This window comes from Parus major, chromosome 14, assembly GCF_001522545.3.
Source record: "Parus major isolate Abel chromosome 14, Parus_major1.1, whole genome shotgun sequence".
Taxonomy (NCBI): Eukaryota; Metazoa; Chordata; class Aves; order Passeriformes; family Paridae; genus Parus; species Parus major.
In genome coordinates, this window is record NC_031783.1 from 2,924,646 (window position 1) to 2,948,308 (window position 23,663).

A 23,663-nucleotide genomic window follows, 5' to 3' on the forward strand; every position below is an offset into this window, starting at 1 on the left:
CCTGCACTGAGGGTGCTTCTCAGAAGATTATTTAGAGATGCTGAACCCACCACCTCCCTGGGATAATTGTTGACTTCCCACAGTGCTACAAATCAGAGTTTTTGGCCATGTTTTCAACAATCACATCAAACTATACTGCTTTGAGAAGCAGTCCAGTCATCTGGCTCCAGCTGCTCTGTTTGTTCCTGCTTCTTCCCCTTTCCTTTTGCTGGCACAAGTGTTTGTGGAGCCATGTGGGAAGGAGCTGGGGCTGGAATGAGCCATTTTCTCTGCTGAGCTCATGTGGGTTGATTCCCAGTGTGGATCACCCAACAGCTGTGGGGATGCTGGTGCCAGCAGGAGGAGGAGGGCAGCACACAGGGCTGGGTCACTGCTTTTTCTCTTGGCTTGCATCTCTTTCAAGTGTCTGAGACATCTTTTTAGCTCAAATTTTGAGCATTGGTTTCTGCGTTCTTGCTACTATTTTGCCCTTTGTCTGCTGCAACAAAAGGACCTTGAAGATCAGCCTGTTGTTTGTGAGTGTTTGCATGTTGCAGTTGGGGGTCACCTTTTAACCTGTATTTGAAGTTCAGCTACAGATCTGGGGACTAACAGAAACCAGAAGAGGTTTTGAAGCTTCCTGTTTTTCTTCTGTCTTGTATATGAGGGCATCACACCTTCAGGTCCCAGGTGAAGCTGCTTTGAAAGCTTTTAATGCTGGTGTTCAAATAGGAAGTAATTTTTTTATTATTTCCATCATGACCTTCATGTTTTTCTGAAAATCAAGAAAATCAGTTGCTCAAAGGGATATCAGGTCTCCTTTCTTGATCATGGAATTGGCTCATGTACATCCAGACTTCATTGGCAGATGTTTCCATTACCTGTACTTAAAACCCTCTGTTTCTGTATGCAGCTGAACCTTTTCCAAGTTCAGTGGGTCCCAGCTGAAGCTTTGCCCTCCTGCTGAGCCTCTACAAGGCTTTGTATGAAATACCAACCCGATGTAGCTTCCCATTTCCTGTCCAGGGGTCTGCCTGGCCTCTTTCAAACCAGTTTTGATTGGTGTTTCTCAGCTAATTCAATTAAGTGGTTGATGGTGAGATCCCCAGTGGGGATGGAGTAGGACAATTTCACCCAGGCAGGGGACAACACCTGTGGCCTGTATCTGATGTCTCACTTGTCCATCATGCTGAGCCATCACTGAATAGGCTGGTCCTACCCTCTCTGGCTTGAGCAGGGCTTATCTGAGATTGTCTGAACCTCTTCAGGATGCCAGATCAATAGGAAATAATTTATTGGGTTACTTTGTGCTGGTAAAACACCTTGTAGTGGCTCAGTGGAGTAAGGCAAGCTGCTCCCTGGGCAGCAGCATAGCTGGCAGATGGGTTTGCTTGCAAGCAGAAGCCTGAGCCCTGAGGAGCTGTTGCTGTGTGATTTGGTGCTGCAGCATCAGCCTGTACCAGCACTCAGGCAGAGAGCAGCGAGAGGGACCGTGGGGTGTGTGTGGGAACAGCAGTGCTGCCAGCTCCCTGCGGGGCAGGGCTCAAAGGGCAGTGTGTCTGCACAGATCTCTGCCAGCCTTGTGCTCAGAGCTGCCTGGACTGCTCAGGCACAGCTTCTGCTGTCTGCAAAGCCTTGCAGCATTTCCCAGCTCAGCTGCTGGTGTTGGGAAAGCAGGAGAGGACCCTGGGCGGTGCTGATGGCCTTGTTTGGTTTCTCAGGTATTTTCTTAGGGTGTGCAGTGGTGGTGGTCTCGGCCAAAGCTTGGGTGTTGCTGTGCCCTGAGCAGCTTTCCCAAGAGTGCAGGGCCACAGGCCTGTCCCACCTTCCCCGTCCCTGCCTGCCCCCAGCTCCTCCATCTGGCCTGTTTCAAAGGGCTGGCTCACGCCTGGTGTTTGGGATATTGTTTGTAACTCGCTGGGTCTGATCCATGCTGGATGGTTTTATTGGCAGCCACGAGACTGAAACCCAAGTGCTCCTCTTCTCCTTGGACTTCCTGCCTTTTCCCTGCTGTGCCAGCAGCGATCCTCCTGGAGAGGGAGGCACAGCCAGGAGCTGTCTGCTCTGGCTCGTCCTGTCTGGAGAACACTTTGAGGACCTCGGTTCCTTTGCTGTGTCCACCTGGGTTCCTGTGCCTCAGCCAGAATAGCTGCGTGCACAGACCCCTCCAGGTACATGGGGCTTGCCTGGGACTTTGTGTTGCAGGCACTGTGAATACAATTGTTGCAGTGATGGGGTTTGAAAAGTGGAGGAAAACAGCTGGAGGCTGAGCACAGAACGTGGTGATCGGATTGCAGTGGAATAACCCTGGTGTCTGTTACCTCCTGAGGGTGTCTGTAGGAACATGCACACACCACTGGAGAGGAGCAGTGGTGTTGGAAAAAGCAGATGCTGTTTGTTTGTGTGGTAGTGTTGAATTAAGCTGGGGTTTTGGTTTGGTTTGGTTTGGTTTTTGTTTGGAATGTTTCTTGCGGGGGGAAAAAGCCAGCTTTATTTTAAGTGGGAATGCTGGTAAAGTGGAGATTTTGGAAGAAAAGAAATTAATATGGGAATAGCTTCAGTTGTCTGTTTAAATGGAAAGATGGCCTTTCTTTGAAATGACAGTGTGAGCTTCTAAATGTATTTAGGATGCCTGTCAGTTTTAGGAACATGCTCAGGCTTCTGGACAAAGCTTTTCCTTTGCTCTTTGGGTCAGTAGATTTCACTAAGCAGCTTTGCTTGATCATGTGCCAACTTTGGTATTTAATGTGCTCTCTCCCTTCCTTAGCCTGACCCACAGCACAGTGGATTTGCCTTTCGTTCTGGTTCTGTGACCTTGCTCTGGCACAGACCTTTTGAAGATGAGTTTCCCAGACTATCTGGTATTGATATATTTTTTCTTTCGTTTGTTTATTTTAATTGAAATGGACTTTTAAAATAACTTTTATGCTGCTACCCGCTGATCAGTTAGAAGAAGCTGGATTTGCAAATACCCCTCATTTAGCCTTGTGTTTGCATATTCCTGAGCTTTGTGGTGCTGGTGGAACAGAGTCCAAACTCAGCGAGTACAGGCAAGAGGTCTGAAACAGCCCCTGAACACGGGCTGAGCTTCTGGATGTGGGTGTGGGAAGAGGGGGTGGTAGGAAGAGCATGGAAGAGATCTGTAGAGTCAGGACTTGCATGGAGAAGGAGGATAGGGAAAAGCTGATCACTCTTCTAGTCCAAGAACTACAAAGTGAACCCAGCAGGTTTGCAGGCGAGCTGGAGCAGGCTTGTCACACAGCACGTGCTTCAGCTCTGGAGCTTTGTCACGTGCAGTTAGGAATATTAGAAGTTTGCTTGGATTAAAAAATGATCTGGATAAATTCTGGAATAATAACCATTGGATGGATATAGAGATGTATACAGAACTGTTACATGCAAAGACATTTCTGGCACAAGAAGCCTGTGAGTTACTCATAGCATGTGCCATGGCTCTGTCCTGGGAGATGGGACTGGGAGTGATCCTGTGCTCCTGCCCCGTGCCAGGCATCCTCAGCTGGAAATGAGATAGTGGCTTTAGAGGGACCCTGAGCCTGACCTTGCGTGGCTGTGCTGTGTGTGTTCCCATCCTGCTGCTGTTGGTGGCCTCTTGACAGTACTGAGAAGTTGGAATTGATGGTTTGGGACCATTCAAGTAAAATATGTATCAATGCAGTCAACTTTGAAACAAAGCCCACTGGTCTGATGAAATACATAAACACTGGACCCTGAAACATTGACCCCTAAAAGTAACCAAGGGGTCAGTGTGAAACTCAGCAAATGCTTTCACTGCAGTGTTGAGACAGAAATTAGCAGCACTTGGAGTGAGGGCCAGGTGTAATATGGGGTGCTACCTGCTGTGCAGAGGCTGTTGGAGCGTGTTGCTGTACAGCTGTGCACACAGCTGTGCACTGATGCTCATCTGGTCTATATATCCATATATTCAGCTGGATCCACATTCAGGCTCCCTGTTAACCCCGTGGAGACCTGTCTCTCATGACAATACCCCAGGCCTTTTTGTGCCTGACCTGTGCTGTGGCTGATGATTCATACAGAATTCACAGTGCTTGCCCTGGCAGAGCCTGATCCAGTCTTAGGTGTTTTCAGGGTTTATTTTTGGCCACTCCAAATGCACACAGGGAGTTGGGAATGCTGAACAACTCTGCCTTCACTGCACTCTTTTATTGGGAAGTGAACCTGTTAGTGAGTTAAGAAGGTTGAATTGGTAGAGGGATTTGCTCCTATGTCCTCTGTTTACAGCCACCCTGGAAACTCCTCACCTGGGGATTAAATACTGAATGCATTTAGACAATTATTATATATGCATTTTAATGCTTTGCTACTTAAAGAACTCTTTAACTGCTGAAGTGGAGAGAAAGCAGAGCAGTCCATTGCTCTGTCAGAATGTGAATTTGATCTTGAGATCTTCACCTTACATAATGTACAAAGTTGAGTCAACTTTGGGTGTAATTGTAAGGCCACAGGCTTGACCTCTGTGTGTGCCCTGTCCTCTTTGGCAGGTGTGTACACCCTGCAGATCTCATGTGCAGTCTGCAAGGGTGGCAAGGAAGCAAGTCAAGATACATGGACATCACTGTCTGTGGCAATTTAGGAGGGGAAACTCAAACCAGATTTAATCGGAAGTCTTTCACAGGGTTTCACATTGTTGCAGCAACTTTCGGGCAATACAGGCGTGATTCATCCTCTGCCTTCCTGGCTTGGCCTCACTGATTGATAAAGCTGCAAATCTTACATGTTTGTATTCTTTACACCACAGCTCCTGCTCACAAAGGCAGCTCTGTAGGTAGACAGGAAGGATGTTGAGAGATGTTGGCTCAGTGGTGAGATGCTGAAAAAACCAGAGTTGCTACTTCAGAGGCTCTGAATTTGCCCTTGAAGGCACAGGAAGGAGGCTCTTGAGTAGTGTGAAATAGATTGCGTTTGGTCGTGCCAGAGTGATGGCTCTGTCTCTCTTGGCTGATCTCTGATTAGGGCACCTCTTGGAGATGTTTGTGATCCTCGGGGGTAAATGCTGAAGCTGGAGTATTTCAGGTATGAGAAATCTGCTTTGCTTTCTGACCTCACCATGAAGACAAATTTGCAAGACCTTTTCCAGTAAATCATGTCTCACAGCAAGTTTACTCATACCAAGCACAGGCAGGAGTTTCCCTAATACTCTCACTGTTCTTATCTTATAGGAAGTCAGAACAGTTGTATTTACCACCCCTGCAGCTCGGCGGGGAGGGAAGGAAGGGTTTGTGTCCCTCTCATGCAGAGCGCTACATCTGTGCAACAGGACTGTGCTGCATGTATGGAGGGCATGTCTGTACAGGCTAGATCATGAATTCCCAGACTTTTGGGGGCCTGTGGTATTTGCTGAAACCCAACCTTCATCCACCTACAGCCGAGTCCTCCCTTTCTGTCGTTCTGGCTCAGCTCAGCACAGCGCTCCTGGCAGCCGGCCCAGCTCGCGCGACTGAACCAGCAGCTGGCCTTCAGCTCCTTTTAGATGAGATTCTCTTCTAACCCAATCCAGATCATCCCCCACTCCCATTTGTTGACCTATTTCCCACCCACCTGCCCCCCTGCCGTGTATCTTTTGCAGTGGTGTGTGCGGTTCCCTTTCCAGAGCAGCTGTGGGAATGCGGTGGGAATGCCCTGTGAGGCAGCGCACGTTTCGGAGAACCAGTGCCTAATTTAGGTTGGGAGGTACCTGTGCAGGTTGACTGGCTCAGCCACTGCGAGGCTGGGATAATTCAGGCAGCTCAGGGCCTTGTTCAGTTGTGTGCCAAGTGTCTCTGAGGGTGGAGATCCCTCTGCCTCTGGTCCTGGCCTAGGACTCGGCCTCTCTCAAGGAGGAATCCTTGTGTTAAACTCGCTCTGCATTTAAAATAAATGGGCTGTGTTAACACTGTAAGAGCACTAAGTTTTAATTCCAACAGAGTTTTTCTCCTACTCCCTGTCAAAGCATGAGTGCCTGCTGATTTAACTGGTTGCTTATTCCATCTGTTCACTGTGGTGAAGAGGCTGAGGCACTTGATTATTTTTGTCCCCTATGGCTAAGGGCCGTAGGCCAGGCTAGGGCCATGCAAGGAGAGAGCTGGGAGGGAATGGAATTTGTTGTCCCATTCTGCACACATGGCTTCCCACTGTTCACTTGAAGTCGTGTGTGTGATAGGAGAGGAAGAAATACAAACTTGTAGTGTAATTTAGGTTGGAAAGTATCTGTGGAGGTATCTGAGCTGATCTGCCTCCAGTAAAATCTGTTTTCTGAATTGTTTCTCTGAGCATGCACAATGAAGTGGGTGCTCTGCCAGCCTGAAAGGCTCCTGTGGTCCCAAACAGGACGGCAAAACTGCAGCAAGGGTGGGCAGGATGACAGCGAGTCACTCCGCTCACTGCGGTGTTTTGATTACACAGTGGTTTTTATTTAAATACCATGTCATTATTATTTATGTATGAAAACCACTCTTAGTTCAGGATTAGTGCCAGTTCTCTAATGCTCATGCTATACTGGTATTGCTCTGTGCACTGTGTTGTGTTTTTAGAAAGTCACTACATTTAAAAGAGATTAGGAACAGTGATGAGAAGTGGCCACTTCTTAATTGCTAAGTGGTAGGTGGGTTGGAAAGTGTGGTGTTTGGCTTTGGGTGGGCAAAAAAGGGTGTCTGTGAGTCACAAGCTGGTTTCAGAGGGAGGTCAGTGGCTTTTGATACTGCAGTTACTTAGCTGGTTGGTCTGGATCCAGATCTCATTAAGATTTAATTCATGGCTTGTTCTTAAGGAATCTGGATCTCACAGTAGTCTCAGCAAAAATCTTAGTAGGGGCCAACTCAAGCTTGTGACTGCAGTCTCTGTATCTGGCTGGAGGTTCTGTGTCCTCGGAGTGCCAGGTGCTGAAGGACCAGTGTGGGCACAAGCTGTGACCCTGAGCCCTCATGGGGCACTTTGGGAATTCTTCCCACCTGGGCTTTGGGGCCCATCAGCCCCAGCTGGGAGGAGAACTCTGCTCACCCTGCCAGCATGGGCTGTGAGGGATGAGCCAGGCTCCCTCCTGACTCTGGTGTCTCCCTGTCCTAGGCCTGAGGAGCAGCGTGGGACGATGTCGGAGGTGCGACACGACAGCACCAGCAGTTTACAGCGGAAGAAGCCACCATGGTTAAAACTGGACATCCCGGTGCCGGCGCCCGTGCCCGTGCCAGAAGAGCCCATCCAGCCTGTGCAGGTACAGGGGCTGGCGAGGAGGGAGGGTCTGAGGAGCTGGGGAGGGATGAGCTGGCAGCATCCCTGTGCCTGGGGTTCCCATCAGTCCTGGCTGAGGGAAAGGCAGTGTGTGGTGGCGGGTCATGAGGCCACATAAGAAGGGGCAGAGCCTTTGAGTAAATTTATGAGCAGTAATTAACTCCCCTTGAAGGGGATGTGGGAGGGATGAGGGTGGGTGGCTGATGTGCTCACATCAGTGGACGTGACTGTTTGGACGTGGGCATTGTGAAAAGTGTCTTGGCTGGGATATGAGAGTGAGGTATTCAAACAAGCATTTCTTAAGGGGATTAGAGGGCTGAAGGTCTCCCAGACAAGTATGAGGGCCTGGAAGTGCTGGAGCTTGTGCTGAAATGAGCAGGGTATGAATTTGACTTATGAATAGCCAAGATAATGACAGACTTTCATCAGTAACAGCAAAGCAGTTACTGGCAACACAGAGCTGTTAGCAGCATGAAGAACATAAGAGGACCATGTGGGATGAGAAATACATAACATTGAGGAGTGCTGAAGTAGAGATGAGGTGATAGGTTAATAGGAGCTGTGCAAAGCGTGAGAGTAAAACATCCTTATTGGTGCTGGGAATAGGAAGAGTATCAGGAATACCTGCTACAGGGTATTCAAAACTGCTGTAGGGGTGAGACCTGCGTATGAATGCTGGCTGCTTGTGTGGCCTTGCTGCAGGGACAGACACTTTGTGCACTAAAGGCAGAGCCAGAGCTGCTGCCCAGCTCCATGGGCGTGTACAGGGCCTGGGCTCAGTCACTTATGTGAAAAAAAGTTTAGTCATTAGAGAAATGGAGGGTTATCCAGCTTCCCTGGAGTGGGCTGAGGACAAGCTTGTCTTAAGAGGGAACTTCTAATGGACTTGGAACCGCAAGAACTGTCCTCTTCAGCATTCTGTGATCCAGGGAGTCAAATGCACTTCACTTACGTGACAGCTCCTGGCAGATAAATCTTGGTTCTGGCCTTCCTTTGGAAGGAAAGAGTTTGGGGGTCAGTCTGTAGGGATTAGAAGTGGAGTTCAGGATTTTACCAGTGCAGGTTGAAACCTTCTGAATCAATTATTTAAGGCTTTGATGGATCTTCCCTTATCTGGAATCTCTAGATCCAGCTGGGCACCTGGGGAGACACTCTCTGCCTGATGGAAGCTGCTGGAGTTGATATTCTCTGGGATCTCAGGTGCTCAGCCCAGGCTGTCAGAATAAGTGCATTGTGTGCTCCTCTGACTTACAGCCTGAGAATCTGTGCACTGCTTTTACATAAAATGTACCAAAACTGTTAATGTAAGTGGAAATCATTAGCTTTCTGGGCTAGAGAGGCTGAAGTAGTCTTGAGGCAGAGATGGTGCCTGACCAGAGGATCGATCAGAGCTTCACTTGCCAGAGGGGCAGTCTGCTCAGCCTGGCCTGTACAAGTGGGAGATGGTGTCTCTGCTGAGCTGATAGAGATGTAATCCAGAGCAGCCCTGGGGAGCTGGTTGTATGAGCTGAGAACAGCCTGGTGACCTTTCACCTTGTGTCACATTTGGTAGGTGACATTTATCCAAGACATACCAGTGTGCCCAGGCAATCAGGTTACGAACAAAGCCTTTCCCAACCTGCTTAGGCTGCAGCAGGCATCAACTACAGACCCACCCACAGCGCTCACAGGCTTTTAGTGCAGGTCCAGAGCCACTTAAGAAGCAAATCCCACTGACTGTGCTTCTCTTGACCTTGTGGAGTGGTCTAGGAGAGTGTGATCTGGGTAGACAGCAGCCAGGAGGATGTGTTGCAGGAGCTCATGCAGTACACGTGGAATCGCTGTCATCCTCACTCCCAGAACTCTGACTCCCTCCTGCTTCCCTCGGCAGCCGACGCGGCGCCAGGCGTTCCTGCGGAGCGTGAGCATGCCGGCCGACAACAGCCGCGTGCCGTCACTGCCCCACGACCCCGCCAGGAGACCGGTGCTACAGCGACAGACCTCAATCACACAGACCATCAAGAGGTGAGGCACGGAGCTCCTGGAGCCTGCTGTGGTGCATTCTGCCGTCCTGGAGCTGTGGATCTGTGATTTCTCTGCTCATCCCTTGGCAGCAGGGTTGGGTTGACTCCCTCATTACCTCGTGAGGCTGTGGAAGGGTGGCTGCAGGTTGGCCCCGATACAGAAGCCCAGTGGTGTAGTCTGTCTGTAGTATGTGAGAATAAAGTCCTGGGAGGAGGATGCTGGTGACCAGGACACTGAATGGTGTTTGCTGCTTACAGACAAATTTTGGCTGCCCCCACGCCCCATGGGGGGGCTGTAGCAGGATGTGTCAGGCCCTGATGTTTAGCTGTGTCTTAGATGGGGTGTGCTGGGTGTGCTTGGTGCAGTGTCTGGGAGCTGATGGCTGCCACTGGAGCAGTGCAGGGCTCTCAGCAGCTTGGCTCCTAGCACAGGCTCATTGGCAGGTCCTTGAGATGGCTCCAAGGGGTGGTGGAGAGCAGGGAGAGGCTGCTCTGGTGCTGTGTCCCACTCGACTCTCTTGAGACACGGCCACACAGAGCTGGATGCTCATCCCTCACCATGGCAAAGGCTTATCCCAGTTTGCCTGGAGGGAGTGGCTCTCCCAGCTTCTCTCCTGAGATGACTCAATTCCATCTCTGGCAGCGTGTCAGGCCTGCCTGGATCCCAGGAGCATCCCTGGAGCTCCATGGGTCAGGGGCACTTTCAGCCAGCCAGGCTTCGCCCCCTCAAAAAGGAGCAGCTTTCCAGCTCTGGGAGATCTCCCACACACTGTTTTCCTTTGCCTCAGATGTTCCTCAGCTGCCTTGGTGGTGAAGCTCTCCTGCATCAGCCCACTCTGATCCTGCTTCTTGTGAGGTTGGGAGGGCTGAGCCTGTGAAGCAGCGTCTGCTCTTTTCAGGGCATTGGGCAGCCTCTGGGCCTGCTGAGGCTGTCCTTGTACACCTACACTGTCTCTTCACTTGCCTCCTTCCCCTTGTCGTGTTCCTTGCCAGAACAATTAGGCAAGAGCATGTCAAGGATGAGGGGATATCCTGGGAGGGTGCTATGGAAGCCCTGACAAGAAGCATGAGGTAGAAAGGCCAGTCCTCATAACATGCAGTTTGTATGTCAGGGAGTGAGGAACTGTGAACTACTTTGGTGCTGGTGTGACAAATTTACTTTGGGAAGGACTTTACAAGGAGCAGAAGTGCAGGAGATGCATTACACAACACTAGCAATAAAAGCATGAAATGAGTGGATCAGAAACAAGGCCAGGGAACTGGAGAGTACCAAGGCCTACACCCCTGTTTTCCATTTAGCAGAGTTAGGGATGCAGTAGAGAATGCAGACCATACATCCCTAAATTGTGTCTTGGGATTTGTTCTGTGATTCCAGGAAGGCTGACTGCCAAGTTTTCTGCTTAGCACAGCCCTCAGAATGCACAGAATGTGAAACTGCCGCAGGACTCCATACCATCTTCCCTGGAGGACACAGATCAAGTGTGAACATAAAGTCAAGCCTGTGTAGTCCAGAACAAGGCATATGGGAGTGATTCATATGAAAGCATCTGACACCATTTCCAGTCTCCCAGGGTGTCTGAGATGTCCATGCAAGGCAGCAGATGTGGCACAGATAGACCTGTGCACTAGGCAAGATCCTGTCAGGGCACCAGTCACCTGTCCCTAAGCAGATCATATCTCGGCCTGCTGACACCTCCGTGGTTTCACATTGGTGTCCAAAGCTGTGGAATCTGTAGCTGAGTGTCTGGGCTGAAGAAGGCAGGTCTTAGAGGGGGAGCTGAGGGGGATGCCAGTACTCCTGGTCGCGTCAAGAGCAATGTGAGACACTCATCACAGGTGCACCAAGAGGATTCAGCAGCCTCCTGGGTTCAAAGATGCTGCTGTGTGGCTTGAGCTTGGTTGTTTCTCTTAGGTCGTGCTCTCAGCTGGAGGCCACTGTCACATGCAGTGAGGCACACCTGCTGCCCGTGGGGCTATGGAAGGAGGTGCAGTGGCTGCTCCTCTCCACGGCCCTGGAGGTTCCTTCCCCTCAGCTCTCTTTTCTTTGCAGCAGGCAGGTTCGGTTTCAGAGGAGTCAGACCCTGCCCGCTCGTGGGCACCGGGGGGGCAGGAGCTCCCTGAGAAAGCGGCAGTCCCTGCCCCGATCGTTTTTCAGGTACTGGTAGCACCGAGTGTGAAACCCACCCCTGCATGTGTGTGCCAGGGCTGTTGTGAACTGCACAGAGTCTGGCTGTTGCTGAGATCACATTGCCTTCCCAGGACTGTCCAAGAGGCCTACAGACAGGCAGAGTGAGAAAGTTCATGTGTGCCTCTAACAAAAAACAATTGTCACTCCTACTAAATGTGTAGGCAGCTGTCAATAAGTAGCATGGACTAACAAGCTGTCCACCCGCCAGCCTCACTCCCTCCTGCCTTTCCTAACAAGCTGTCAACCTCCTGGTGTTCACCATGGCTGGAATAATATCTCCCCAGGGCAGCTTTAGCCCAGCCTGCCTTTGCTGGCAGCAGTGCAGCATATGTTGGCCCCAAAGCCTTCTTGGGGCAGGAGGGGAAGGAGAGGAAGCAGCAGCAAACAGACACTGTTGTGTTGGTCCAGAGGGGCTCAGAGCTGCTGAATGGAATACAGCATCCACTCTTTCCCTGTTGACATCATGGCTTTTTCTAATGCAAATGTGAATGTCTTCTTTTTGAGGTGGAGGTCTTTGTTTACTTAGCACCAAGGAGATGAGCCACTCCAGGATTCCAGGGCACAATGGCCAATCACCCCAAATCTGGAGCGCAGGAAACTCTTAAACCAGGCAGACAGTGTGACTTTGTGACATGCCTTGACTGGACCTAGTGCCCTGTACTCCTGTCCTACCATCCTCACTGCCCTTGGCCAGCTGCCACTCTGGCACTGTGACTGCCTTTGGGGCTGTTTGTGTTTGGCCTTGGGCTTTCGGGGCTGCTTGGCCGCTCTTTGTGACAGAAGAGTGACAGCAGGCTCTGATGTTGGTTGTTACAGTGCCCTGGGGACTCTGTAGGATGTGATGGAGTTTCCCAGCTGAGCAGAGACATTCAGCATCTTCCCAGGGTGCTCCAGATGCCCTAAAGTCTTTAGTGGACTATTTTGGCTGTGGTCAGGGAGTGGGACAGCTCTTCACCCCAGCCCTGGCCCAGCAGTGGTCTCTGGCAGTTCCGGAGTGTTCCTCACTGTGCCAACAGCTGTGGTGGTGCTTGTCCTTCCAGACTGGTGGCAGCACAGTTTTGGAGAGCTCTGAGGCTGCTGGTGTTGCCATTCCTCAGCAGGCTCATAGGGGCCCAAATGACCCTCAGCCCCTCTCCCTTTGAGGCCCTGTGTATGGGCTTGTCACCCAAGGTCACCTTGCCATTGAAGTGCTGGTTACAGTGCTGTGTGGGGAGCCCTCTGAGCTGGCAGGCTGTTCTGTGGTGTGTGTTGTGCCAGAGCAGATGGCAACTTGACCTCTGTGCTATGGGCTTGGTGAGTCTGTCAGGGCAGGGGCTGGCCCTGGGCCTTTCCTCTGGATGGAGAGGAAGATTGCTTCAAGGAGATGTGGGTCTGTGGGAGCAGAGAGGTGCCCCAAGGTTTTCACAGAGCCCATCTCCAAAGGCTGGCACGTTGACTTGCTGGTGGCATTTGGGTCAGTGAGGTCAGGTGAATTCCAGCAATGGCCCACATGACCTCTGAAGGGTCTGTCCTGTATCGCTGGCAGAACTGGGAGGGCTGAGGGAAATGCACGGTGGTTGCATATGGAAGGTTTTAGGCAGCAAGGCCATGGATTTCAAACATGGATTTGCCACCTTTTGACATGGTGGCAGAGCACCTTCACCTGTTGGTTGATGGGGTTTTTGCTTGAAATGGTGCAAAACCACAGGGCTAGTTTCCTGTCTCCAGCAGACTGTCTCGGTTCCCCTGTGTGACCTAATTCTAGATTTATCCCAGCCTTTACTCCAGTGTGTATTTTAATGCTCCCCTTGTGATCTGTGAGATCTTGCTTCTCAGCAGCTGGAGATCCTGCCCCTGAGCAGGGGGGCTGAGGCCAGGGGTTTGGGTTTGGCTTGGAAAGACTTTCAGGTTTCAACACCTGGATCAGTCAGCTGTAGGCTGAGACAGATTGTCATCTCCTGAGGATGGATTTGCCATGGTGGGAAATGCTTGGCAGGGCTGCCATGACCCCTGTAAGTTTAGGGTACCAGCTGTCCTGCAGGATTTGAAATAGGCTTTTAGTCTGGCTTATCCTGATCCCTCCCTGCCTTCCTTGGGATTTTGCTTCTGATCCACTGCTCTTCTGTGGCAGCAGCCACTTGGCAGCAAACCTGCCTTGTGGCTCCAGCCTTGTGCTCCTGCTTCTGCAGCCAGCAGCTTAGAACTGTGTGTGTCTGCCTTTGCAGAGACCAGAACTGCAGCAAGCTTTGCTGTTAATGCTACCCTTGAGGAGGTTAAAAATCCTGCAGCGTGAGATGGAGAAGTTAGGGAGATTCTGGGAGTGTGTTCTGGGAGTGTGGAGGGGAGTCTGGGAGAGAAGAGTGATTTCTGGTGGCTTTTGGGAGAAGTTACAGAGCTGTGAAACAGTACAGTCTCACAATGGGGACCTAGAGCTGGCCTGAAGATGGTAAGTGTTTGCAATAGATGGTTTCTAAAGTAAAAAAAAACATCTTTCAGAAAGTTATTTTCTGAATTTCTGTACCATTTATTTTCCTTTATTTTTAGAAAAACTCAGAACAAACTGTCCTTTACCCACAGTGAACATCTCCTGTCATTTTTCTTCTGTCTTAAGAGAGACAATGCTGTTGATAGTCAAACATTTCTGGCCAGCATCTGTCAGGTTGCTAAAACCAGCTGAGCACAAGCTGCAAGATGCTCCTGGGAAAGCGTTCTATCTTTGAATTGGGGCGGGCTGGAAGTGACCACCAAGGCTTTGTCTTTTCACGTGCACAATCCAAGCAAACATCCTTCTTCTTAGCACTTGTCTGCTGGCATCTTTCAGAGGCACGGCAGACTGGTTTGGGGTGAGCAAAGACAGCGATGCCACTCAGAAATGGCAGAGGAAGAGCCTCCGCCACTGCAGCCTGCGCTACGGGAAGCTCAAGCCTCAGGTCATCCGGGAGATGGACTTGCCCAGTCAGGACAATATTTCTCTGACAAGCACAGAGACCCCTCCTCCCCTCTACGTGGGACCCTGCCAGCTGGGCATGCAGAAGGTGGGTAAGCTGGGACAGAGGCAAGGCCATCGCTGGGTTCCCTGCTCGGTGTGTTCAGCACACTGGCAGCTGTGACCTGTCTGCGGGCTGAGCTCTGCCTCCACACGTCTGGGCTGTGTGCTCAGACACTTCTCACGTCCCAGGTATGGTTTGGCAGCTCTCTCTCTCTCTCTCTCTCCCCAGCAGCCTCTCTCAGGTCTCGTTGGCTGAGATCCCTCAGCTGTGCCGGTGGCCTGAAGCCCTGCTTGTCATGCTGTGACTGTGGTGATCAGGGCTGTGCAGGTGTCCAGGAGCTCTCAGCTCAGCCTTTCTGCTGCCATTTTGCAAGGACAGAATTGTGTTGTAGCCTGAGTAGCCCCTATGTTGGGCCCAAATGTACAATAGCAGGGCTGGAATCACTGGGGACATTTGTCCTGCCCCAAGCAGAATGCAGGCTTGTGGCACAGCTGCTGTCCCCAGAGAAACCTGGTTATGTTTTAGGACTTGGAGAAGTGTCTCTTGCATCAGTGGTGCTACAGCTCTGCTCATGGGTCCTCAGAAGTGGTTTTGAGTGCCTGCAAAAGGCACCTGGGTTTGGTGCTACCTTCTGCTCGTTTCCTTTAAGTGTGACCCAAGGGGGCAGGGCCCAGATGAGCACATCCAGGGGCCAGAACTAACCACAATATCCAGCCCTTCCCACTGCTCCACTCAGCAACAGTAATTGGTGTGGTTGATGACTGTGCTTTGGTGAGCACCACTGGGTGAGTGAAAACAATTCCTTCCAAAGCAGGTCAGTCTGTTACCAGCAGCCTTGTGGCATCACTAAAGCACAGGAGAATGTAGTGCATTTTTCAATCACATTTCACCTTGTTGTCCTCTTTTCTGTTGAATGTCTTACACCTAATCTTTGGTGACAGGAGACTTAGAAATATTCCTGAGCTCTATGTGGGCTACATTAAATCAGAACATGGTGTCAGTAGGTGTGAGCTCATTAAGCTTTGTGTTGAGTGTGCAACTGTGGATTAAAAAACTCGTAAAACCTTGGGATAAAGCACAGAGGTCTTATGGAAACCACAGCTGTGATGATGTAAGGACAGAGGCAAGGTTTGTAGCTGAAGGCAATATTTTCATTACGTTGATTTGTATGTTTGGAGTAAGTGAGAGCGCTGGCCTGAGGAGTCCCAAGGAAGGGCTTGCAGCTCCTGGAAGCTTGCCTGCTTTATCCAGCTGTTAAACTTAATTAATGGAAACAGATGTAAATATACAGTAAAGTTTCAACAGGATAACAGGAAACTGCTTAAGTCCTGGGCTGTCCAGTATCAGGAAGGAAACTAGCTGAAGAAAGAACATTTCTGTTTTCAGGGATTTCTCAGACTCCTATTTAGACAGCACATACTCTGACTGTTGAGCTCATTGGCATGGCAGACAATGAAACCAAGAACTTAGGAAGGGCTGGAGGAGGTTTGGAGTCTTATGTGAGATACTGGAACAGACTGGTTGACAATAGTCAATCCTAACAAAGGAGAAAAAAACCCAATAGGCTCTTCCTTATCTCCCTATTGTAGAATTGCTCGTCGGTCCCTCCAGCCTGCTTCTTGGTCAATCCCGGGAGCCAGGCCCTGGAAGAGAGGGGAGGTTTTGGGAAGGGTTTGGGGGTATGGACTGACAGGCTGCTCCTCTTGGCAGATCATCGACCCCCTGGCCCGGGGGCGGGCGTTCCGGATGGCGGAGGACACGGACGGCTGCAGCATGCCCCACACACCCATCACACCGGGGGCCACGTCCCTCTGCTCCTTCACCAGCTCCCGCTCGGGCTTCAACCGGCTCCCGCGGCGCCGCAAGCGCGAGTCCGTGGCCAAAATGAGCTTCCGAGCGGCCGCCGCGCTGGTGAAGGTACCGCCTGCAGAGAGCAGTGCTCCCTGCCCTGGGAGATGGGTGCAGGGGAAGGAGCTGCTCAGCAGAGAGGATGGGGATAGCTGTGGTGGAGGGCAGGAAATGAAGTCACCTCCTCTTGTGTTTCAGCCATGTGTACAGGAGGCAAGAAAGCAGGGAGGGTGGTTCAGGTTAGGTACGGGTGTTGCTTTTTCTTTATTGGCCTGGGGACTTTGATTCCCACAGCCAGCAGCCTCAGAGCCTTCTAGCAGGCCCAGTTCAGCCTGTCTGGAGCTTTGGGTGGTCCATCTGCACCTGGTAAGCAGCCATGGAAGAGCAGAAATACCTGAGGCTCTTGCTATACAAGTCTCTTCATCCTGCCTTGTGCCTGGGCTCAGAGGTGTTTTTGCTGTGTCCAGCAGCAGCCATCACTGTGGTTTGGTCAGACACATTGTACAGTAAGTGGTAGAGGAGCACATGGCAAGCCTGGAGGTGGGTGTGTGGGTTGAGAAGGGTGACAGCTGTGAGCCTCACCTGAAAGGCGTCACACGTCACGTCTGCTGTGCTCCATCCACAAGCATGAGCCAAGCTCAGCTCTTGGGCTCATGTGCACTGGCTGGGGTGGGTTTGTGAGCTGGGGGCTCAGGTTTCTGGGTTCTCCATGCCCCTGTCCCTGGCTGCAGGGCCGCTCTGTGAAGGACAGCACCCTGAGGAGGGCCCAGCGGCGCAGCTTCACCCCTGCCAGCTTCCTGGAGGAGGACACGGTGGATTTCCCAGATGAGCTCGACACTTCCTTCTTCGCTCGGGTGAGGGGCAGGTCTGGCATGGGGCTGGCCCAGAGGCAGAGCAGGACTCTGCTTCTGGCAGGACTGTGTGTTGTAAGAGCAGCACTGCTTTCTGCCAGGGCTGCTGTCTCAAATGGGATGTTGGCTTCTTCTGATGGGACTGCTGTCTCTCTGCCCAGGAAGGAGTCCTTCACGAGGAGCTCTCCACTTACCCGGATGAAGTGTTTGAGTCACCATCGGAAGCTGCAATCAAAGATGCTGAGGTGAAACCTCCAGATCAGACAGATCTCACAGGAGGTGCCTTGGACAAAAATGAGCTTGAAAGAAGCCACTTACTACTGTGAGTATCTTCATGGTAGCTGTCAAAGCCTAACATGGGGTAGCCAACCCATTTGGAGTGGGGCCTCCTGCATGGAGGAAGCCAAGATCTGAGTGCTGAGGGTGCTTGGTGCAGAGCTCAGAGCAGTGCAATGATGGGTTTTCTTTAAATCCAGCTGAAACCTCCTGTCACAGCTACCCATGTGTGTGAAAGGTGACTCTGAGGCCACTTCTGCAGTCACTCCAGCAGCTTACAGCCTCATACTAACGTGTTTCAGAGATTGTATCATGCCTTGAGGAAGCAAAAGACACTTCAGATCAGCTGTGAGGATGCTGAGGGCCCGGCCTTTGGCTATGGAGAGCATGGCAAAGTGAGAAAGCTTTGTTGCCATTGCCACAGTCACCAGTAAATGTTGTCATGCTCCAAGGAGCGGTGAAGCATTGCAGAGTGTCAAGCTGGGCTGCATTCCTCTCTTGAAATGAGAGAAAGGTGTGGCACTGATGCTGAGAGACCTACAAATATGTGGGTGGTGCTGTACTGTATGCCTGGATTTTTTCCACCTGAGTAACTGGTACTGAGTAATTGCTCTGTGTTGCTTCCGAGTCAGCTCACCCCGGCAGAGAGCTCTGCTGGGTGTGAACATGGAGCAGACAGGGAGGTCCTTGTTGTGGTTCTGCTGCTCTCAGCCCGTCTTGCTGTGCTGGCACTTTCCCTTCAAGTGTTTCCAAGAACTTGACTCAGTTTAACATAAGGGGAAGCACAAATGGTGGGAGTTTGTTGTCACTCCTCTGAGATGGTTTCAGTCTTCTTGGCTCCCTTTGAATCTCCTTAAATAGTTTTATTTATTGAGGAAAAGATTTTTTTTCACACTTCAGAGAGCTGTTATCAGTCGCAGCTGGGTGTCCTTTCACGTGGTGAGATGTTTGTTTGGGCATGGGGAGATTTCCAGCACTGGAAATACCAGGAAGCAGTGCATCCACCACAAAGAAACCCCTTGACCTCTTGGGCAAGGGCAGGCTGCAGTGGAAATATGCACCTTCTACTGGAGAAGGACTACCCAAGGGGAAGTTTGGATATTCAAATGCATCTCCTGCAAGGTGTAATGTGAAAAGAGCTGAAGCTTCCAGCAGTGTTTTGGCTACAGAGGTTCAGATTCTCCCTTATCCTGTTGCTTGCCCGTAGTTCAGAGCTGTCATGATCTCTCCAGATACTCTGGTCACCTTTCAGAAGAAAGATTGTTGGCTGTTTCCTCTCAGCACTTCTGACAAACAATGTCTTTGTGCAGAGTGGGATGTTTAGGAAGCCAGAGGAGGTACACTGGAGCAGAGCACATGTCCAGAGCATGCCTGCTGCTGTTCCAGGCAATGAGGATGGTGAAGTGGGAGATAGTTGGGTTTGTTTGGTCAGGTCTGAGTGCTGCAGATGTGATCTGCACCCTGCTGTCTAACAGCAAGGAAATACAAAACTATCTGGATGTGATGGAGACATAAAAAGTAGGTATTATTTACCAGTAACCTGTGCAATGTTCATCAGATCTATTTTGACAAAAGAGCCTTCTTTCAGCTCAGGATGCTTGGGATTTTTTTTGTGTCATTGAAGCCTGCTTTTTTATTTTAATCTGAAAAATGCACACATTGGTACAAATAAGGGAGGAATGGAAGAGAGATTGGGAGAGGTAGTTGGTACGGCATGTGACAGCACTGCTTTCTTGGTCTGGGAAGCTGCTTGGATTTGTCCAATTTGCCACTGTCATTTTGTCAGTTTGCCAATGTCATTGAAATGAGACATTGAAATGACATTTAAAGGTGGATATTTTCACTTAAAGGTGGGTGTTTCCACTGCTGGGCTAAACTCCACTTCCATTTCATAGCAGAGGGCACAGTAAGAGGATTGAAATAGGGGAGGAAATAGATGTGCCTGAGGCTGCAGAGGTGCCTGTTACAGCCTCCCTGTTTCAGCCTGAAACACTGGAAAGCCTCAAGAGCTCCTCAGTGGTGGAGCTTTGTTTGGCACAGCTGCCTCGTGCCACTTTCTGTGTGTGTGCTCTGCTTTCTGCCACTTCTGTGCTTTCATTTACCAGCTCTGTGTAATACAGCTGAAATACAGCTCCCACTTCAGGGCACCTTGTCTGCCCTCAGCTGCTGCCCAGAGGGGGTGGGACAGACAGAGGCTGTGCTGCCACCAAAGACCACGGGAAGGCTGGTCCCTACTGCTGTCCTGCTTTTGATTTCAGCCCCCTGGAGCGAGGCTGGAGGAAGCAGAAGGACGGGGGCCTGGCGCAGCCCAAGGTGCGCTTGCGGCAGGAGGTGGTGAGCGTGAGCCCCCAGAAGCGAGGCCAGCGCATCGCTGTCCCTGTGAGGAAGCTCTTTGCCAAGGAGAAGAGGCCCTATGGGCTGGGCATGGTGGGCAAGCTGACCAACAGGACCTACCGCAAGCGCATCGACAGCTACGTCAAGCGGCAGATCGAGGACATGGATGACCACAGGTGAGAGCTGCGCTCTCGGGATGTTCCCAGCACAGCTGCTGGCCCTGGGGGATTTGGGTCACTGTGTGCTGCTGAGCCTCCCCATCTCTGTCCCTTGGAGCCAGCAGTGTGTCTGTGCCACCGTGCACTGGGACCTCACCCAGCTCCTTGTGGTGTGTCTGTGTCTCTGCTGCCTGGGGGAACTGCAGGTCTCTGTGCCACCACCACTGTCCTGTGGTGAACAGCGGGGCTCAGCTATCCCTGATCATCCCCCTAGAGCCATTATTTCAGACACACAGCGCAGTTCAACATCAGGCTTTGGTGCTGTCATGGATGTTTTCGTGGGAAAGGGTGGTTGTCCAGGGTAATGGGGGAACCAGAGTAAACAGGTTCTGTTTTATGCAAGACCTTAGGTCATTGCTTCCTCCCCTGTGCACTCCTAGGTGATCCTGGCCATGTGCCCCAGATTTTGGTGAGGTTTCTGGGGGAAAACAGCAGCTTTTCCCCTCTCTAGTGTTAATAGATGTAATATGCCTGTGTTTCTGCCTCTGATCCTTTCCCCTTCCCTCCATCCAGGCCTTTCTTCACTTACTGGGTCACCTTTGTGCATTCACTCATCACCATCCTCGCTGTGTGCATCTACGGCATTGCCCCTGTGGGGTTCTCACAGCATGAAACTGTTGATTCAGTAAGTGAATCCCCCTGATGTGCCTGGAGTGTGATCGAGTTTCAGCCCTCAGCTGTTGTGTCACAGCTCTGTGCTCTGTGCCTCCTGGGCTGGCTGCTGGCTGTGCAGCCCTGGGGGGCTGCCTGGAGGATCTCTGGGAGCCCCCACACCTCCTCCTCTCCCTCCTGCAGCCACGTTGCTCCTGATATCAGGTTATATCTGACACACAGCACCATGGCTGTGCTGGCAGCACTTCCAAACAGCTTGTTCCCCTCCTGGTGGAGACCAGAAGGATGGTCAGGGTAGGGAAATACTTCAAACTTGAGCTAAGTTTTCACAACAGTTGCAGGATTTGGCTTCTGCCAGGAGCAGAACAGACTTGTGTGACTTTGGGAGCTGATCTTGAAGCTGTTTGTAGCCTTCCCACACCTTGTTAAAGGTTCCTGGGGTACAGATACTTCTACAGCCACGTCCCTGCTCCTTGCAGGAGATGTTCTGGGGTGCATCTCAGCTCCATATCTGATAGCTTCCAGAGCACTGCCACCAGCACCTGGACCTGCCCTGCCTATGGGTGCTGCCTGTGCTGCTCTGTGGAGCTTTGTGGCTCAGGCCACTCCAAGGGCTCCAGGCCCTGGGATTTCTTGAAAGTTGAAGTAGCCAGAGGGAGACATTTTAAATGAAACCTTAACATGAAGCTGCCCATATTGTGATGGGGCTTTACATGTGATCCTGCAAAAGACCAGTTGGAGAAAGCTGTGGGTCCTGTCATTGGCTGTGGGGATTTCTGTTCATTGTGGGGGCTGTTTTCAGCACTCCCTGATGCTTGCCCTGCTGACCCTGGGGGCTGGAGCTCACAGGGCTTTTGCTTTCTCTCCTTGTAGGTCTTGCGAAACAGAGGGGTTTATGAAAATGTCAAATATGTTCAGCAGGAAAACTTCTGGATCGGCCCCAGCTCAGTGAGTGCCACTGGTGGGAGTGTTAGTGGTGGATGGGGGTCTGTGTGCTGCAGCTGTGCCACCCCATGCAGCAGAGCCCTCTGCTGCTTGCAGCTCAGGGATCTGCTGTCACTGCCAGGGAGCAGCAGCGCTGCCACCCCCAACTGCCCTGCAGAATGGGGTGCCTGGAGGTTGGGATGGACCTTTCACGCTGTTCCTACAAAGACAAGCACGGGGTTAGAAAAAATGCAGAAGTTGTATGGTGTGTGACAGCTTTCCTGATGCCATTCTCCTGGGAAAGATGAAAATTAAGAGGAAACGTCACAAAGTTTTCTTTCCCAGCCACAGTGCTAGCCTTCCTGGGGCTATGGGCAAAGAAATCCCTGAACTTTTGTTCTGGACTTGTCTCCAAAGCAAATATGGAGAATGTGCATGCTGTGTGTTGGGCTTCATCATGCAGGACTTGTCCCTGGCCCTCGAGTCTGCAGTTCCCCCAGCCTGTTCTGCCCAGGCAATTGTTGCCAGTCCCTTGGCTGAGCTGAGTGTTTCCATCTCTGCCAGGAGGCCCTGATCCACCTGGGGGCCAAGTTCTCCCCGTGCATGAGGCAGGACCAGCAGGTGCACAGCTTCATCAGCGCCAAGCGGGAGAAGGAGAAGCACTCGGCGTGCTGCGTGCGCAATGACAAGTCAGGCTGCGTGCAGACCTCGGAGGAGGAGTGCTCAGTGAGTGCCATGGCCCTTTCCTGCCAGCCCTGCAGGCTCAGGGCCACTTCTGCTAATGCCTCTTTCTCTGGGCTTCATGGTGACACCTCTCCTCTCTCCTGCAGTCCACGCTGGCCGTGTGGGTGAAGTGGCCCCATCACCCCAGCACTCCGATGCTGGCAGGAAACAAGAGGCAGTTCGGCTCTGTTTGTCATCAGGACCCCAGGTAGGTCCTGCCTGGCCCAGCTGCCATCCTTGGGGGGACAGGGCTGCTGTAGAGTCAGTCCCAGGCCAGTGGATTGCTGGATGAGGCACCAGCTGCTCTGGAGGGCTGTGGGGCAGTGATGTCCCTACACTGCAGGGGAGGCTGATGCTGGGTGTGATCATATTTCTGCTCCCCCCTGGTCTCTGTTGTGGGCTGCTCACCTGAACAGCGACCTGTTGTGAGCTGTGGGTGTCTTCCTCAGCCCTCTCCCCCTCCTCACCAGCTCCCTGCTCCCTGTGGGGTGCAGCAGTCAGGAGCCTAGCACACCTCTGTCCAGGAGCCCAGCCAGCTGCTGGGTGCCCTGGCACAGGCACTGATGTAGAGCTGAAACCAGCTGAATGCCTGCCCGTGGGGTGTGCCCACCTGGAAAGGATCCAGTTTGTTGCTGGGCAGCTGTGTGCTTTCTGTGATCTCTGCTGGAAGGAGGCTGAGGCTGATCTGGCCTAAGGTGTCAGTGTCAGCACCCAGGGACACGGGGAGGTGTGGAATGGCAGCCTGGGCACAGGCAGAGCGTGGAGATCCTAGCTGGTGCTGGGGAAGGGTATTTCTGAGGCTGACCTGTGCTTTGTTGCCGCAGGGTGTGTGAGCAGCCAGCCTCGATGGAGCCGCACGAGTGGCCAGATGACATCACCAAGTGGCCGGTGAGCATGGCCAGAGGCACAGGGCCTGCAGGGCAGCTGCAGGGTGGCACTTGCATCCCCCTGTGCACAGCCCCAGCTGTGCTGGTGGGAGGGCAGAGCTTCTGCTGCTTGTCACAAACACCAGCTCAGGGCAGCTGTGCTCCGCCCAGCCAAGGCTCAAATGCCTCCAACAACAAAAGTTGTCCTGTGCCAGCTAAAGCCCCTGGATCCTGTCAGGGTAACAGGGAGATGGAAACCAGCTCAGCCTCAGGCTGCAGAGGAGGTGTCACCTGATGTTCAGGCAGCTGGAGCATCAGGCACTGTCCTGCTGTCAGAGGGAGCTGTGTCTGGGATCTGGCTTCTTCCCAAGGGCCTGTTTTGATTTTACCCAGCCAGCAAGCAAAGCTGTGGCTGTCTGACTGCAGCCTGTTGTTGTTTTCCAGATCTGCACAAAAAACAGTGCTGGGAATTACACCAACCACCTCCACATGGACTGTGTGATTACGGGCAGGCCCTGCTGCATTGGGACCAAGGGAAGGTAGTGAGTTTTACCTGTATGGAGGGGCTGGGTGTTGGGGTGAGACACGGGGCCTTTTCAGGTGGTAGACACAGCCATTTGGCCTCCTTGT

At 51.9% G+C, this 23,663-nt stretch overlaps 1 protein-coding gene across 6 annotated transcripts in view; it reads left to right on the forward strand.

Annotated features, from left to right (window-relative positions):
• The window catches only part of RHBDF1 (rhomboid 5 homolog 1), a 34,238-nt gene that overhangs the window by 7,254 nt on the left and 3,321 nt on the right, over positions 1-23,663 (forward strand). For 3 of the 6 annotated variants that reach the window (XM_015642677.3, XM_015642675.3, XM_015642673.3), the window contains exons 2-15: positions 7,060-7,204; positions 9,092-9,225; positions 11,275-11,379; positions 14,213-14,426; positions 16,092-16,298; positions 16,961-17,083; positions 17,242-17,402; positions 19,615-19,866; positions 20,422-20,533; positions 21,394-21,468; positions 22,009-22,170; positions 22,275-22,375; positions 22,992-23,055; positions 23,478-23,572. In XM_015642677.3, coding sequence (XP_015498163.1) covers positions 7,082-7,204; positions 9,092-9,225; positions 11,275-11,379; positions 14,213-14,426; positions 16,092-16,298; positions 16,961-17,083; positions 17,242-17,402; positions 19,615-19,866; positions 20,422-20,533; positions 21,394-21,468; positions 22,009-22,170; positions 22,275-22,375; positions 22,992-23,055; positions 23,478-23,572 — 1,928 coding nt within the window. In that variant the 5' untranslated portion in view covers positions 7,060-7,081. Of the gene's footprint in view, positions 1-1,945; positions 2,151-7,059; positions 7,205-9,091; positions 9,226-11,274; positions 11,380-14,212; positions 14,427-16,091; positions 16,299-16,960; positions 17,084-17,241; positions 17,403-19,614; positions 19,867-20,421; positions 20,534-21,393; positions 21,469-22,008; positions 22,171-22,274; positions 22,376-22,991; positions 23,056-23,477; positions 23,573-23,663 lie in introns of those variants that run through there. The other 3 variants (XM_015642674.3, XM_015642671.2, XM_033517942.1) reach the window with 3 other exon arrangements.